At 37.8% G+C, this 18,011-nt stretch overlaps 1 protein-coding gene across 2 annotated transcripts in view; it reads right to left on the bottom strand.

The window, feature by feature from the left end:
* emilin1b (elastin microfibril interfacer 1b) overlaps positions 1 to 9,990 on the bottom strand; it is a 41,660-nt gene extending 31,670 nt beyond the window's left edge. For both annotated transcript variants that reach the window (XM_079832273.1, XM_079832272.1), the window contains exon 1: positions 9,424 to 9,990. In XM_079832273.1, coding sequence (XP_079688399.1) covers positions 9,424 to 9,575 — 152 coding nt within the window. In that variant the 5' untranslated portion in view covers positions 9,576 to 9,990. The remainder of the gene's footprint in view (positions 1 to 9,423) is intronic.
* Positions 9,991 to 18,011: the final 8,021 nt, after the last annotated feature.

Raw genomic sequence — 18,011 nt, 5'->3', positions numbered from 1 at the left:
GTTGCATGAAATTGAGTTATTTTGAATTTATATATATATATATATATATATATATATATATATATATATATATATATATATATATATATATATATATATATATATATATATATATATATATATATATATATATATATATATATATATATATATATAGAATTTTAGGGCTTCGGGTCATTTTGACCCGTGAGGGAAGGATTTGTTACAAAGTGCGAGGGAAGGATAAAGGTAAGAAAACCTTACTGACCTTACTGGTCTTACTGACCCCAAACTTATGAATGATAGTGTACACATCGAAATAATAAAGTAAAATCCAATAAAAGATGTCTTAATATAAGATATATACTGTCCTGTAAAGACACAAGGAGTTTTTAATAGCCCATAAGTCTGATGAGGCTTGTACAGCAGGTCACATGGCAATGCCACTTTTCAGGGAAATCAACCTTGAAAGAGCTTAATTGTCTCTGCATATTAGGCTGGGATAAAAGAAAGCATGAGAAGTTATAAAAATATCACTTTATCTTTATGAAACAGCTAGAATAGCCATAATCGTGTGCTACAGGAAGGAAAGAAAAAGTCATGCTTTATTTGATCCGGAGTACACAAAGAAGAGCGATGTCTTCAACATCCATTTGCGACTCAAATCTTCCAGAATGTATTAAATATCTGGAGCTAAATGCTTTTTTCATGACCTCCTTAAATAAAGCAGAGGTAGGAAAAAAATCCCGCGCTGTGCCAGAATAAGCAACGAGATTTCAGCCTCCACAACATTCAACACCAGCACTAACAGATGTCCTATTAACCCCACTCTTATCTGCTCAGGACAATATTTAGATATGCTTGGTGTTCACATCCAATTGTATTTCTCATTCGGATATCCAGATAAGCTGCACTGTTGTGATTACCCGTATAAGTAATGCACTAGGTATAAGTAATGCACTAGTACTGTAAATGTCAGGGCACTCTTTTACAGAACGAGCCACATATTTGATGCTGGAAGGGCAAGCTCGTGGGAAAAATGTTTCCTTGTGGTTATACTGTAACTTGCTCCCGTTACAGGAAAGCGGTTTCTGCAGGGGTTTGACCGCAGCGGCACATCTGTGGCGTCTCAGCTTGGAACTCCACTAAAGCAAAAGGAGAAGGAACATGCCGTATGAGCAGACGTACCACAGATGTGGCTTACACAAGCCAGCAGAGATGCCTTGACATTTAGACATTCATGCCATTCTTGGATTGAAACTATCCTCTGGGCACTCAAGCCTATGAGATACATTCACATTTCAGGGCTAGCTAAACTAACTTAATTATTGACACACTTCTCATTTAAGATCTTATTGTACTCAATGTTTTCAAGCAGCAAGTTTGACCTTTCATGTCATAATTGACTCTCCAGTCAGATGCTCACTTCTGAATGAATTCCACGGAGGATATGAATGGATTTAACATCCATCTTCACATCATCACCATAAAAACTCTTATCTGTGTGGTTTCTCAGGAATTGCATGATATCAGATGAATCAAATCTGCTAATGGAATTTACTCCAAAAGGCCTGTTTTAGTTATTTGACAAACCCTTGAGACTTGTTTTGAGAGTTTAGATTTTTCGACTTGTTTTTGACTAGTCCTTTAAACAAAATTTACATTTACCCGAGACTGCAAAAAATATTAAGACTTTTAGAAAACATTATCATTCAAAAGTTTGGGATCGAATAAGATTTTAAAAAATGTTTTTGATTGAAGTATCCTCTGCTCACCAAGCTGCATTTATTTGATCAAAAATACATCAAAAACAGTGCTGTTTTTAAGTACTCCAATTATAATATTTACCTACACCTGAAATATTATAATTTAAAATAATAGTGTTTAATATTTTATAATATTTTAAAATGTAATTTATTCTTGTGATGGCAAAGCTGAAGTTTCAGCAGTCATTACTCCAGTCTTCTATGGAGGCCCTAAAGGGACATGGTGTTGGAAAAAATATGAGATGGGACGGAAAAATATATTTCAATGTGTGGGATGCGTATAACACAGTTTGTGCAATGGACATGTACAATACCTCAATTTGTGCAGCTTGTTGAGTAGTGGTTCTTTATCGTCTTAGCGGTTTTACTATTTTCACCTGGCAGACTATTAAACACACACCAAAAGTCTGAAGTTGACAAAAGTTATATCTAGGGCCCAGAATATCATATATTCCCGGTTTCACAGACAAGGCTTAAACCTAGTCCCAGACTAAAAAGCACATTTGATCTTTTTTAACGGAAAGCAACTTACACGGACATATCTAAGCCCTATCTGTGAAACCAGGCTATAGACTTATAGGCAGGCTCTTTTGACTTGGGCAAGAAAGCAACAACCAAACAACCATCTAGAAACACTCTAGCAACCATCAAGTAGCACAGTTTAAGGTATCATTTATGTCCATGGCACAAAAGTGCACAGTGCTCAGCCTACCCAAAATATTGAGGTGACAATGGGAGAAGGACGATTTAATGTTAATGAAATTCCCAGTTATTTATTTCATGTCTCAGAATGTGTATTTATTGTTTGTAATTTCACTGCGCTCTTCCCCGGATGTGCCGAACTTGCGAAACGCGAGTATGAGGAGATAGAGAAGGGGACGGGGAGGCAAATACATAGCCGGAGATTTGTGCCTCCATTGGTAATTTTTTTTTGCCAATCTCTGTTAAGTGTTTCACTTTCAGCGAATAGGAGTGTTGAGAAAAGTATCATGGTAGAGGAGGCTATAGCTGTATAGGTTTGCTGTATATGTGTCATTTTCTGTAAAAATAAAATTATTTGTCTAACATGGCAAAAAAAAAGCCATTTTAAAAAGTCTTGACAGGGGATCCGACTGCTAAAATGTTGTGTGCCTCTTCTATTTTAAAACCCACCAGCCGCTACTGATGCCAAGAACCAATCAAAACACCTTAGCAACTGCATAGCAACAATAAACTTCACTAAACAGCTGAACGTGCTCTTTTAACACTGGCATTTAGGGTGGATTTTCGCTTCAAGTGATAGGCTAGGTGAGTGAAATTATACTTATATTGGTTTGTTGTATATGTGTCATTTTCTGTATTAAATTTTTTTTTTTTTTGTCTAAAAGTGACCAAAAGGCCATTTTAAAGCAGTTTTAAAAAGTCTTGGGAAGGGATCCGACCGCTAAAATGTGCCTCCTCTATTTTAAAACCCACCAGCCGCCACTGATGCTAGAACCAATCAAAACACCTTAGCAACTGCATAGCAACAATCAACTTCACTAAACAGCTGAACGTGCTCTTTTAACACTGGCATTTATGGTGGATTTTTGCTTCAAGTAATAGGCTAGGTGAGTGAAATTATACTTGTATTGGTTTGTTGTATATGTGTCATTTTCTGTATTTAATTATTTTTTTTTTTGTCTAAAAGTGACCAAAAAGCCATTCTAAAGTAGTTTTAAAAAGTCTTGGGAGGGGATCCGACCGCTGAAATGTGCCTCCTCTATTTTAAAACCCACCAGCCGCCACTGATGCTAGAACCAATCAAAACACCTTAGCAACTGCATAGCAAATACCCTGGTAACTACCATAACACCCTGGCATCATGATAAATATTGCTATCCTATCTTGATTACAAAAGACTGTCTGTCTGATATTGCTCGTTAAGCTGATGTAATCACAATTCCAGCTATAATAAGCCATTACATAATGTTTATCTATACATTTGTAGCCTATCAGTACTGCTCCATTATCCCAGCTAACATGGGAACTTTCTTAGAACATTCTGATAAGGTCCTCTCATAGTAATGATTAAATGTTCCTCCAGTAACATTAATATTTGTTCAAAGATGTCTGGTCTTTAATAATGTTTGCAATATGTTAGCACAAAAACATTATTTATACATCGTTCATGGAAATTTTCTTCTGAAATATTTTAGTCAGACATTTGTTATCCCATAATGTTTCTCTGCAAATGATAAAACGGAATGTTCCCTTAATGTTTTCCGTTACATTTGCACAACCAAGAAATATGTTTTTAAAACATTCAAAATACTGGACGAAACATTTGTTCAAAACTAATGTGTTCATAACTTAACGGGAACATTAGCAAAACATTCTTAGAACATGTTTTTTGTTGGATGGGATGATTTAATAGTTAGAAACAAGACGTTAATAAAGATAACTGAATTGGAATCGTTGCTTTAAACCTAACCAATCACAGAAAGCAAAGCTAATGATTGAATCCCATTCAAGCTTGTCTTCCAGAAGCAATCATTCACGACAGACATTTTGGCATGTCTGAGCATCCATTAATATTCACTAACTGCTTCCCCTGTCAAACACAAACTTGTTCACAGGAAGCACTTTGCATATCAGAGGTGTTTTTTCAGAACGAGCCCAGAGTCCTGATCATCCACTACAGGAAGTTCCTCTTGGTGTGAAGGGGCCGCTATGTGACCGAGGGCTTCCTGTCAGTGTGTGACGGCGTAGGGTGGTCTGGATGAGGCCCGAGACTGACAGGCACCGTCACAAGCAGCTCTTGGCTTCGCAACCACTGCCACATCTTCAAAAAGCCCAGGTCAAGGGCCAAGAACTTTCCTTTCACAGAGGGCTTTGCTTAAAGCCTCTTGACATACCAGGACAAAAGGCAAAAAAGAAACAGCTACAAATTGGACAAAGGATGGAACAGCATCAAATACGGCCAAATGATGGCCACTTCAGAACGCATTCAAAGGCAATTGGGTTGCAAGGGAAATGCTTCTAGATGGGTGGCAAAGTTCAATTAGGCTAGATCTTACAAAATAAGCCAAAATGTTGAAACTCATAAAATGGCTAATGAGCACTCTTTCATTTAAAGCCGCCATTAGTCTGCTATATTGCAAAAATAGATCAAACGAAAACCACTTTTCCATTATCCTGCTCTTTACTTCTGTCTGTATCTAATCAGCCTCTTGGGCATAGTGATACCCACAGAGCTTTGAACACTGTCCCTTTACAGAGGGCAAACTGATAACTGCAAACCTGGACCTGCCTGACCACAACACAATCTTTAGACGGGACGCCCACAGACTGCATGGTAATATATCAGCAGTGCTAATCTGTATCTAACTGGCTGGATTCTTGCAACTTCTATTAGGTAGTGCGCACAGGGTTTTAGATGAGAAATGTCCAGGTTAAGAAATTACATTTTGTTTAAAGCTATACACTGTGTGATATTTTCCCCCATCTAGTGGTGAACTTGTATATGACCATCCAGTGAATTTTAGTTTCTGTTCTGTTCAATTCCGATTTCGTTTTAACTCCTACGGTGGCCGATTTAGTCCAAGATTAATATGGCTTCCAGTTCGACCTCGTCCACATTCGACACGGTGCCTGTGGGATATTCTGTGCGCAGTGGGATGGTTGGAACTCAACTGGCCTAATTATTCGGCTAGAAAGAACTGCAGCTAATCCAGAGTGAACTTTGATGATAGTAATGTTTATTCAATCATCCAATTGCAAGGCATAAACAGGTTTGCATGGATATGTACATAAATGTGGTTTCTGTGAGAGAACAAATTAGGATGGTAAATATACATGATAATGACATGACAGAATATACACAATTAAGAACTGTATAACTATACTTATAAGTTACATTTGTATAATGTAACCGTAAACCAGAGCTTATTGTACCACATATAGGCGCTAAATGCAGCTGCATTAAAAAGAGCGGAGCTGCCGCTGCTAACAAGCGGTGTCCGGTTACAAAAGTGTGTGCGCAGGTTTAGCTCTGTATAACAAGTGTTAATATGCCGATCAGACCTGATACATATTTCCATCAACATACATTACAAGCAAATATTTTCTATAAACGAATAAACATTGTTAATAACTGAATGACTATTCAAATAGGTGAGCATTACGCTATTGTATGTTGACACAAAAATACTTCTGAGGTGACATCAACTGAATTACATGATGACACACTCTGAAACACATCCACAATGACAATAACTATTATTACTTACGGAGTTATTAACGCACAGAAATACCACACAAGGAAAAACAGACTTTTGAGGAATAAACGAGCCAGGAAAACTCCGTATAACTCTGTTACTGGAGCTGCTGAGATGAAAACTCTCTGCGCATGCACCAGACAAGTCTGAACAAGTTGACGCGCACAGTGTTAAAACCGGTTAAAACGCGAAAGGCGAAGCTTGAATTTACGGGTATGTCCCTCTTTGGCTAATGTACTTTCAAGATGGAGGGGCAACATGGCGACCACCGTTAGATCCCATTACCTTATGTATTTTCAATGGCATATTATAAACTTACGAGAATACTTTATTACTTGAAAGAAGTAAATATACATTAATGAGCACATATATTTTTGAAAGAACTAAGTGTTTTTAGCTAAGAATAGACTAAAAAAGTTACACAGTGTAGCTTTAAAGAAAACAAAACCCATTTATGCAAGTCCAGAACCCACAGAGGGTGTAGAAATGTATGAATGATGGCTGGTCTGGACTTTTCTGCCAAGTTCTGTGGGCACAGACCTTGCAATTGAGGAATTACCATTCACCGGACCTTACCCTCAGTAGAGGTAAACTATCCCTAATAAGTCACATATAATGAAGCCAATCCAAGACTATGCCATTTTGTATTATTCTGACACCATAGTCACCCTCTGAAGAGCTGGATGCCAGCACTGTCTGTTTGTCTGTCAGCATAAATGTTTTAAAGAAATAAATGAAAGATGGCAAACATGAACATGGGCGTCCAGCTTTCAGGGCATTCATCAAAGCTTGTCCAGCATTATTTCCTGAATAGCAGTGGACACATCATTCAGGCTTGGACTTTTGACTTCTGGTTTGGCAGAAAAGGGCTCAATTTTATGGCTGTGTGCAAATCAGCATAGTTCATTTCTAAAACGCTGTGACACCACAGCGCAACCCAAACCATTTTATGTCTCTGTCTACAGACATTTCTTCTTACACAAGAAATATTGTATATGGTTCTCTTAAGCTTACAGGTTGGCAGAACAAGTTCACTATAGAGTACATTCAGCACTGCAAGGCAACATTAATACACTTGAAATGTACATTGAAGGTAAAATGTAAGATTTGATGAAATAATTTATTTAAAGTATATGCTAAATGTTAGTATGCAGTTAAAAATGAGATTACGTTCAAAGCTGATTAGCTTCTGCCATTCCCTTTTAGATGCAGTGCAAAGTTCAAGTCTGATTTCACAAAGCTGGATTTTGTGAGGGAATTCAATTTCAAAATATGTGATGTTCTGTAAAACTACAACTTCAGAAATAAGCAGTACTGTTAACATAACAAATTATAAAACAATCCTAAGTATCCAGCAGCCGTGTTAGCTAAGCTAGCAGGCTAAACAGCTAACCGCATGCCCGAACAATGATGAATCAGGGATGATAAAATCCACAATGGATAAAAATAACTATTCAAGATCACCGAAAGACCTTAGTTTGAGTCAAGACTACACCCTCCAAGATCCAAACAAAGACTAGATCGCTCAAGGCGCAGAAAAAGGTGAAGCTTATCCATAGTTTCAATAAGATTTGACACACTAACTTATACTGGAGCATATTTCTGAATATAAACCAGCATTTCCTTTTCATATAACAATACGCCACATATTTTGCTAGATTTTCAAAGACGCATAAAGTGCTGGATTTTGTAGATAAACACACCACAAAAAAAAAATCCTATTAAGACATGTATTCCAACACGCAAAAACCTGGCAGCGTTCCCTCCCAAATGCCTACAATTTAGAGGAAAGAGGTGATTTAGGTGCTCGCATATTTGGCTGCAGCTGCAGATCCAGTTCTTGCAAAGTTCATCTTTCAGAATCTTTTAGCATAAAATTGCTGCTAAATTTGAGGCACACATTCCTTGATAAATTTGATTAGGGGTTGCGGTTTTTCCTGGAAATGCACATTTGATGCAAGCAACACGAGTCAAAATCTATCAATCTGTTCGTTTAGAAGACTAAAGGAGAAAAAGCCACAAGAGAGAAGACGAGTTCTCCACGTTAAGCGTAAATTTTAGTTTCAGTAAACTTCCCCTTGATTTCAGTCTCACTCAACCCCCCCCACCTACTTTTTCACTTTCCATAAAATAAATACACAAAACAGAGAATACTTTTTACATCTGTTGTAACTAAAAGTTCAAACAGGCTGCTAATCCCCAGTAACTCGACTCAGATTTCTCAAGAAGGCAGTGAATACTTCACTACATACTTCATACCGCTGGCACCAAGGGTTCTCACATCATAGACATCACCCTTCACTACCTCACTAATCTGACAGACAGTGAAGGAGAATGCATTACATTTGAGTGATATTCGTAAGTCCAAACTTGGACTAAAATAGCTGTATACTTATAATTGATCTGACTGATCTTTATTTACTGCTTCATTAGACGGCCATAATTCATGCCTCCGAGCTCTGACCATCAGCATCTGGCCTGCGTGTCTGTCCACCCTTGAGAAAGCATTGCGTCAGATGAAGGGGGAAGCCCCGGTCTGCACGTCAGAGCTGGGACAACCTCTCCCGTTCACACCCCAACAATCACAGACAAAACAACAATGTCAGAGTGGGTGTGTGTGGCTGAGAGTGAACATTGCTTTGTAGAAACACCTGATTGACAGATAAAGGAAGGTGCTTTTAGTGTAATTGTTACCAGGGTGGTGACAAGTATAACCATATTCTGAAAAGCTTTGGAAATCACAGGGGTCCCACAAAACTTCTCTTTAAGCTGAACCTTGCATTCAGTAAGTGACAATTAGCTGTTCGGATGGACAGCAATGCACCTCCTGTTGTTTCACTGTAGGATAAAGGGAGGCTTTTCCTTTCATGTAGTCATCTGTGCCACACATTTAAAAGCACATTTGCTTTTTAAAAGCCCCTCAGGTTATGTTTCCCCTCAATAAATGAATTACAGAAAAATGCATAACATCTGTAACTGTCCTGACGGGACTTATAAAACATTTTGTCTGTCCTTTAGTCTGTTTGTCTAACTGTCATTCCCTCTGTGTGACGTAAAGTTTGATTTGTCTGAAAATGTCAGATTTGACATTTTTCTATCTGCATAAAAGATGATCATCTTGATGGTATCATCATAAAGTAATAGCATGGCAATATACAGCATATTTATAAACCTATAACCTATACAGCATATACACATCTATCTATCTATCTATCTATCTATCTATCTATCTATCTATCTATCTATCTATCTATCTATCTATCTATCTATCTATCTATCTATCTATCTATCTATCTATCTATCTATCTATCTATCTATCTATCTATCTATCTATCTATCTATCTATCTATCTATCTATCTATCTATCTAGTGTATTTCACAATACAGACCTTTTCACTATTTTTCACTAATATTAGTGGATGAAATGAAAGTGTCGTTACCTGTGTCTGCTCGCTGCCCTGGCCCCGTTTAAAGGCTGAGTCTGAGTCTGGGTTCCTGCGTACAGGTTATACCGCTGAGGATACGACGCGCTCCAAACATCTCCAGAGAAAACCAACACCAGCATCGATATCAAAAGAACTGCTCCATCCATCACAGCGCACGTGTCTAACACTATATAACTAATGAATTCTCTCTAACGAGCTTTTATTCCACCAAAAATAGCGCTTTCGCGGTGTCTAGAGGAGCTTCTTTGCACTCCCAGAAGTTCGTACTATCGATCCATTACGCGCGTCCTGAGCGCCGCTTCCAGAAGAGTCGGATAAATCTCTCAAATCGACGCGTAACGGCGCGTTCCCTCCTTTTACGCTGACAAAGCAACCTAAACTCCCTCTATCCTTCTTTTGAATGGTTTGTAATATTTGTCGGTACATCCAAACAAAGCAATCCGGAGGCTTCCTGAAATCTGGAGGAGTTTTCTTGGAAAGGAGATGCAGTGAGTTTGGATTGAGGGGAGCCAGTGCGCTCTGACGCACTCCAACGTCCCCAACACACACACTCTGTCTCTCTCTCTTTCTCTCTCTCTCTTCATCTCCCTCCCCTCCAGAAACCCTCCCTCCAGTGCACTGATGACAGAATCACAGCCATCTACGCTTTAAAAAAAAAACCAACAGGACCACGTGTGTGAATACTAGAGGTGATTATGAAATCTCAGTGACATACATTGGTGAACAGCAGTGATTGAAACCACATGGCCTCTTGATAGTATAGCTGATGTCCCACATCTGATCTTTATTGTGGTTACCTTAGGTGAAGAGAGCAGCTTTTGTGCTTTTGAGAGCCTACAGAAAGCTTAACTTCTTTGTGCAGTTGTTCTAGTAATAATTCTTCGTTATTTTATGTTCAGTTTACACGAGTGAATCTCAGAAAATCTGTCAAGAACCTTCCCACACTGTAAAAAAATATTTTCATGATTTATCACAACTTTTTTTTTTCTTTTGTCAAATCAAATTAGATAATTGTGGTTCAAATAATATAATGTTTCGAGTTTCTGTTGACTAAACCAGTCAACTTTATTGTATCAACTCAAATTTCTAATTTAAACGAATTCAATTTTAATTTTAAGGAAGTTTCAAAATGTTTACAGTACAGGTTTTCACCCAAAAGTTAGAAGTAAGAAAAATAAGAAATTATATTTTCATTCAGTTACTGAGTGTATTTTATTTATGTTTTTAATATAATTTAATTATATTACCATTTCACGAGTTCACACTTAAATCAAATAAAATAGAGTAAAGATTATGCATATTTGGCATGCTGTCCGGGGGAGGGCCCCGGGCTCAGAATTTTGGCCCGAACCCAGAATATCCCCCCCCTGGATAGAGATAGTCTAGAACTAGACTGCATTGGATTATGGATTGAGTTGACATCTAATAAGAGTTTTTTTAAAGGTGCACTATGTCACTTTTCCGTCCACTAGAGGTCGCCTATTCAAAACAAAGGCGTAGTTTGAGGACGCCACATTTGAGTGCAGAATCTTGGGACATGTGGTCTTCACCTCACAGCCGGTGGAAAAGAATCGGGATAGGACTCGGGCAGAAATCATGTTCATGGATGGGATTATTAACGTTACTGTAGTCTGAAGCAGAGCAGGACCGAGTGTTGTGGGAGCTGAGCAAGGCCGCTGGAGCGATTGTTAATGTGATGAACGCAACACATGCCTCGCGAGCAGCAGGACTTTTATTATGACACAGTCGCCGGCGCCACTTTTTTTCCCCGTCATGAGTATGAGGTAACGCAGCTCTGTTTATCACATCAGATACATCTGAGTGTGTTGAAAATGACGTTACTCTGTGCGTTCGATCTGCGGCTGCTATGACATTTGTTCACACTACAGTGAGAGTAAAGCGTTTCTGCAGAATAAAACCGGAAACCGAGGGTAATGCAGATATGACACAATCGACAGGCGACTCCCTCACACGTCCCGGTTCCTTGGTTAAAATAGCAATTTTCTCATGATTTACAAATAGTTGGAAATATTTGGGGTATTGTAAGTACTCAACTGAACAAAATATATAACACTAGCCTAGTGGGTTTTGGATATTTAACTGCAAAAATGTTACATAGTGCACCTTTAATTAAACATGAGGAGATGGGGTGGTGGAGGGATGCTAAAAAACTGTCAACGAAAGGAGGTAAATTCAGTATATATACACCTCTTATTATTGATTAAATTGATTAACTTAATGTGCTCCACTCGTGTTTAAAGGTGAACTATGTAGGATTTTTGCAGTAAAATATCCAGAAACCACTAGGCCAGTGTTATATATTTTGTTAGAATATCCCAAATGTTTCCAACTATTTGTAAATCGTGAGAAATTGCTATTTTAACCAAGGAACCGGGACGTGTGAGCTATGCGTTTGAGGGAGTCGCCTGTCGATTGCGTCATATCTGCGTCACCCTCGGTTTCCGGTTTTATTCAGTGAAACACTTTACTCTCACTGCAGTGTGAACAAGTGTCATAGCAGCCGCCGAGCGAACGTCATAACTTCCTTTTCAACACACTCAGATATATCTAATACGATAAACAGAGTTGCGTTACATCATACTCATGACTGGAAAAGAGGAAGTGGCGCCGGTAACCGTGTCATAATAAAAGTCCCGCCGGCGACTATGCCATAATAACAGTCCCGCTCTTCAATCGCTCCTGGGGCCTTGCTCAGCTCCACAACACTCGGTCCTGCTCTGCTTCAGACTACAGTAATGTTAATAATCGCATCCATGAACATGATTTCTGCCTGAGTCCTATCCTGACTGTTTTCCACCGGCTGTGAGGTGAAGACCACATGTCCCAAGATTATGCACTCAAACGTGGCGTCATCAAACTACGCCTTTGTTTTGAACAGGCGACCTCTAGTGGACGGAAAAGTTACATAGTGTAGCTTTAATTAGGTTTAATTATCTGAACGTGCTCCTCCCGAAATTTGTTAATATAACATCACTAAGATCTTTTTTTCAATAACATTATTTGCATGACAATTAAGCAATTGAACTATTTTTACATCAAGCATCAAGTTGGTATTGTACAGTAATTTATGATGTATTTTACAAAAAATATATATATATTGAATTACACTAATCAGGAATGAATATTAAACAATGGTAATTGGTGCAAAATTTTGCTTAATAGTCATGAAAATATATATTACAACATTGCTACAAAAAACAACTAAAATTTCTTAAACGAAAATGTTTTTTTAATAATGTGAAATATTAACAAGAAATTAGTATCACACATGTAGGTTTTTTTAACCTATTTTACCCCCTTTTTCTGACTTATCTGTAATGTTTATGCTGATTAGAGGATTTGCATAGACAAATTAAAAATAGTTCTCATTTTCCGTAAATGTCAGCCAACTGTGTGCTATTTTAAAAAATGTTAATGGCCTCTATTTTAAAACAGATCTCAGATGAATGTTTAAAGAAAGTTTCTCACTGGTTTATCTCTGAAAGATCTATCCTTTCCACTCCTTTGAAGCCCTACAGCTGTGAATAAACTATTTGTTACACTTTCCAAAAGTGGGATGGCTTTGGGGCGAAAAAAAAAACCTGAGAGAAAATAGCAAAGCAGCCTGCTGTTCTTCAATAGAGGAATGTAAACCAAACATCTGTGGTTTTGTAGACAACGGTAAACTGCATTAAAAATGAGGAAACTGAATACAGAGGAGTGAACCATAACGTCTGTAACCATATGTGTGAAAGAAAAAGACACACAGACAGAGGTAAGGGGCAGCGCAGCAGAGCTTTTCAGCTGTCACTCACAGATCGTGCAGACAGTATAAGGCGGAGATTTGAAGCATTTCAGTAATGCTCTCTGTTCCACCACAACCACCTGTATCAGTGCCCTGACTTGACCTCAGGCACCAAACAGACCCCCAACTCGCCTAATTTACCGCCTCCCAGATATCTATCATGCACGTTCAGGCATGCAGAGCTGATAGATCTAGTCTTATTAGATAAATAAAGTTTAAAATGCATTTGGGAAATCCTGATCTTTGTTCCAGCGTTACATCCGCTTCGGCATGAATCCACAGTCAGTCTTTTGTGCTCATCTGTCAGAGCAATTAGAAATGCTTCTCACCAATAAAAAAAGAGAGCCCTGCCTCAGGCTGGGTAGTGGCAGCGTGGCAGAGGGTCATTGAAGTGTCAATAAGGAAAGGGTCAGCTGATGATACAGCCGGTTAATCTTAGTCAGGGAGCTCTGGTGAGCGAGAGATGCTGTGTGGTGGCAGCTCACGGTTAAAGACTGTTATCATTAAACAGAAACACATGTTTCTTAAAGAGCAAAAATATACTTGCTGAGCTATTTTATTTTCCCAATGAAAGTATACAATTGCACGGCTGTTCAAAAAATAAATAAATACCTTGCTCCAAAAGATCACCACCTCCAGCAGCAGTACTGAAGTTTATTATGGCAATGAAAATGTTTTGTATGCAAATAAAAGAATATATATATATACTGATATATATATATATATTTATATATATATATATATATATATATATATATATATAATTTTAATATTATTATACATAATATGAATAATATAATATAATAATAATATTAAAATACATAATATGAATAATATAATATAATAATAATATTAAAATGATCAGTCTTATGTAGGCCTATTATATAATGTATATATATATCAAATTTAAAGGGGTGATGATTGTTTTATCATTTTATGATGTTTCATGTGGTCCATTTATAATATTAATTTGATTTTTACATAAAAAGTGTAAATAATTTAGAAATAAAAGGCATTTTTTTATTCTGATTTTAGCCCTCTGCTCTGAACACTCGGTTTGAAGGGGCGTGTCTGCCGTGAGACTTCAGTAAACGGCCACTGCTGTGATTGGCTGACATCTTTGCATATGAAATAGCTAATTATTACATGTGTAACATGTGTGTAACTCTCGAAAACTGTCACAGCACTCAAGGTTAACTAATCGTGAAAAGTGTTATATTTAGATTTATTGCATTATATTTAGATTGTGGCATGAATGGTTGCAGTGATGAGCATTGTATAGCCGATCACATGTTGAGCGCATGAATGCGGTGAACTCATCATTGCATCTCGATTTCTGCACACTCATGAATGCTTTCATTATAACTAACAGTGCAAAAACAATGTAAGAGATTTGTTGATTATTACGGGAGTTTTGGCGAGAACACAGAACTCAGTCACCGATAAACTCATGCTGTTTGATTGACAGCTCTAGTGATTATAAAGGGAGCGTTCTATGATCAAAACAATGTGAAGTTGACCGTTTAGTCACTGGTTTGATTTACTAACACATAGACAAAGAACATCGGACTGTACATGAATCATTACATATTAGAAATTACTGGTCACAGATCAGGCATTAGAATTAACACGGTTACTTACATGTTGTTGCATTACTGTCAAGTCCATATCGCAAAGCCTGCGTAGATATTGTGACTGATTTACCAAAGAATCCACAGTGAAATATACTGAATAAAAATAAATAATGCTCAACTGTGACATATAAATAAATAACCACATTCTCAGCATTATCCTTTGGAAGGTAATGTTATTTTTAGTCCAGGGGTCCTGTATCGCTCTTATCTCCTCGTCATCTCACTAACATGCCAGTGGGCGGGGCCAAAGCTGCATTGATTAAGTAGGTGTTGGTTTTCTTCTGCAGAGACGGATAAGCACATTCCACAATAAGTCGTTCTCTGGGCTTGGTTTCAATAAAAGCTGTTTTGGACAAACAAGGAAGTTTTCAGTTCTGAAACTTGCAGGATATTCTTATGATGACCTCTCATATGTCAAACGCTTAAACAACATTTGATTTCTAAAATTGTGATAAATACAATAGTTGAAGTTAAACCAGAAGTTTAGCATAAAACCATATGCTGTATACATTAGTCAGGGTATCATTATTAAAATTAATATATTTTTTTTTTAATAGATTGTACTGTTGTCTAACAACCTGCCAATTGTTCAGCTGACGAAACACCTTTCCAAAAACTTTCAGTAGACAAAAAAACTTTCATTCGATGTGCTTTAGGAACTTGATACAGTGCATGTGGCAATATGGCATCAACCCTGGCTAAAATCTATACACAAGTTAACTATAACAAGCTGTCAGTTACACCAGTTACTGATTGCACTTTAAATTAAATGCCACCAAAAACCTCAAGTATGCCCATAACTGGCAAGAATTCATGCAACTACGTCCATGGTGTAATGACCAAACTGCATCACACCAAAACACTTGACCAAAACATTTCTGAGCGCAACCAGCTGTTCTTGACAACCAGGCACATGTGGAAAACGATCGCTGCCCTACACTTACATTCACATCAACAGCTGTGTTTACAGTGTAATTAGGGGGTCTCCCCTCCACCATCATCCCCTGCACCCCACCATTCCCTCTGTTTCCCCCAGTCCTTAACCACTGTGGGCTATTCATCTGGCTGATGCCTCTGGTCTCCTCCACAGCCAGTCACCGCACAACCCAGCATCGGTTGATATGCTAAACCACAGATGGGGGCGAGTGCCTGCTGTACTGTAATCACTATCACATATGATTCTCAGTTCTGCTATTTAAATCAGAAAATAACTGGCTACTGTTGGAGCAATGGCCTCTGCACTGCTGAGATATTGAACAGTGAGCAAAGGCTCTTACACACGACAAAGAAATGCAGAAGAAAACAGAAGCGCATGGCTACCTAATAGTGTGTACAGCTCTACATTTTTGGGTCCACTGCATCTCTGGGTCCCAAAAGAGGGGTCATGGAGGGCCTAAAAGAGATCTGTCACTTTTCTGATGTTTCTCATGCATTTTCGTAATAGAAATATAAATAGACTCAAATTAAACTGTTGTTGACATAGACTACCGTTCAGATGTTGGAGGCGAGCTCTGTAAGAATTTTTTTTTTCTTATTTTCACCAAGGAAGCATTTGCTTGATCAAAAATACAGTAAAACACAGTAATATTGTGACATATTATTACACAATAAAATAACTGTTTTCTATTTTAATATAATTTATAATGTCATTTATTCCTGTGATGGCAAAGCTGAAATGTCAAGGTTGTCTTCAGTGCCACATGATCCTTCAGAAATCATTCAATATGCTGATTTGCTGATCAAGGAACATTAATTATTATTATTTACTTATCACAGTTTAAACAAGTTGTGCTGCTTAATATTTTTGTAGAAACTGTGATGCATTATTAGCAAGACTCTTTGATTAATAATAAGTTAAAAAGAAGAACATTACTGAAAAATAAATAATTTGTAAGAATGTAAAAGTCTTTACCGTCTCAATTTAATGCATCACTGCAGAATAAAAAAAACTTCCTGACACCAAACTTTAGAACTGAGACAAATGTGACCACATTTGAGACATCGTTGACAGATCTTCTGGAACTATAGAAAAAACACCAAGTCTAATTTCGCTCCCCATTCAATCTTGTTTCTGCCTAAAAGAAACAATAGATATATTAAAGAGACCTTATTTGTGACTTTTCAGTGGGCCCTTTTTCTTTGTGTATGATTTCCGGTTATCTCTACATATTTTACATTTCAAAAAAGCTAAAAAATACAGCCGCCTCTTCTTAAACTATATTTGCAAAGGATTTGAGATTTGTTGGATTTGCATTGAGTCTGTTCCTCTACATTATAATGGCTCAAATATTGGTGAAAGTTCTCAAAATTAATTTAATCTAGCCCAAGATAATCCATCAATTTTATTTATCAGAATAAAATGCTGTAAAACGGTTATGGTGTAAAATTACAATAAACTACAGTATGTCACGAACACTGAGTTGCTTTCCCCCCCTTGTGAATCATCCATCACCCTGAAAAGTAATATTACAGAGTGATTTCCAAGAATTTTAATATGCAGAAGTGTGTATGGAAACTGTATCCTGTGTATGTGGGGTTGCCACACCACAAAATCACCACAGCAACAACTCGCAAGAAGAAAATACAAAACAGATCATTAGTGCAAAATAATGCCAATGAGCTTTTTTTTTCTCCTGCGAGGGCTCTGCGACAGCATATCTCTCCTTCCTCCCGGGCTTCGGCACCAATGTAACGCAGTTCATATGTTCAGGGAAGAAGGAGGTGGGAACCGGCGAACATTTAAAAGACTTTAATAAAATAAATAAACAAAATTAAAGTAAAAGCGGCAGCCCCTCACGGACGACTGCCGCACACACACACCCATACCAAAACGTAAACAAAACAACGTAAAGTCCAGGCCTGGGCCCGTTTCAGAAAGGAGGTTAAGCGAAAACTCTGAGTATGTTAACCCTGAACTGAGGGAAACTTAAGTTTTCTGTTTCAGAATGGGAGGTATTTCAAACCCGAGAAAGCAGGGTAAGTCAAGCCCGTTTCTGAAAGAGAGGTAACTTATACTCAGAGTCAGTTACCATGGTAACTTACTCTGTGAACCTAACCTGGTCAGGAGCAGGTTTTCTTTGGTAAACCCAGAGTTTCTTTCTGTCTCCTCCCCTTTTTAAAGCGCCAGCGGTGTTTAAATACGT

The sequence above is a fragment of the Gobio gobio genome, assembly GCF_949357685.1.
Source record: "Gobio gobio genome assembly, chromosome: 13".
Classification (NCBI taxonomy): Eukaryota; Metazoa; Chordata; class Actinopteri; order Cypriniformes; family Gobionidae; genus Gobio; species Gobio gobio.
This window is presented reverse-complemented; position numbering and strand designations above follow the sequence as displayed.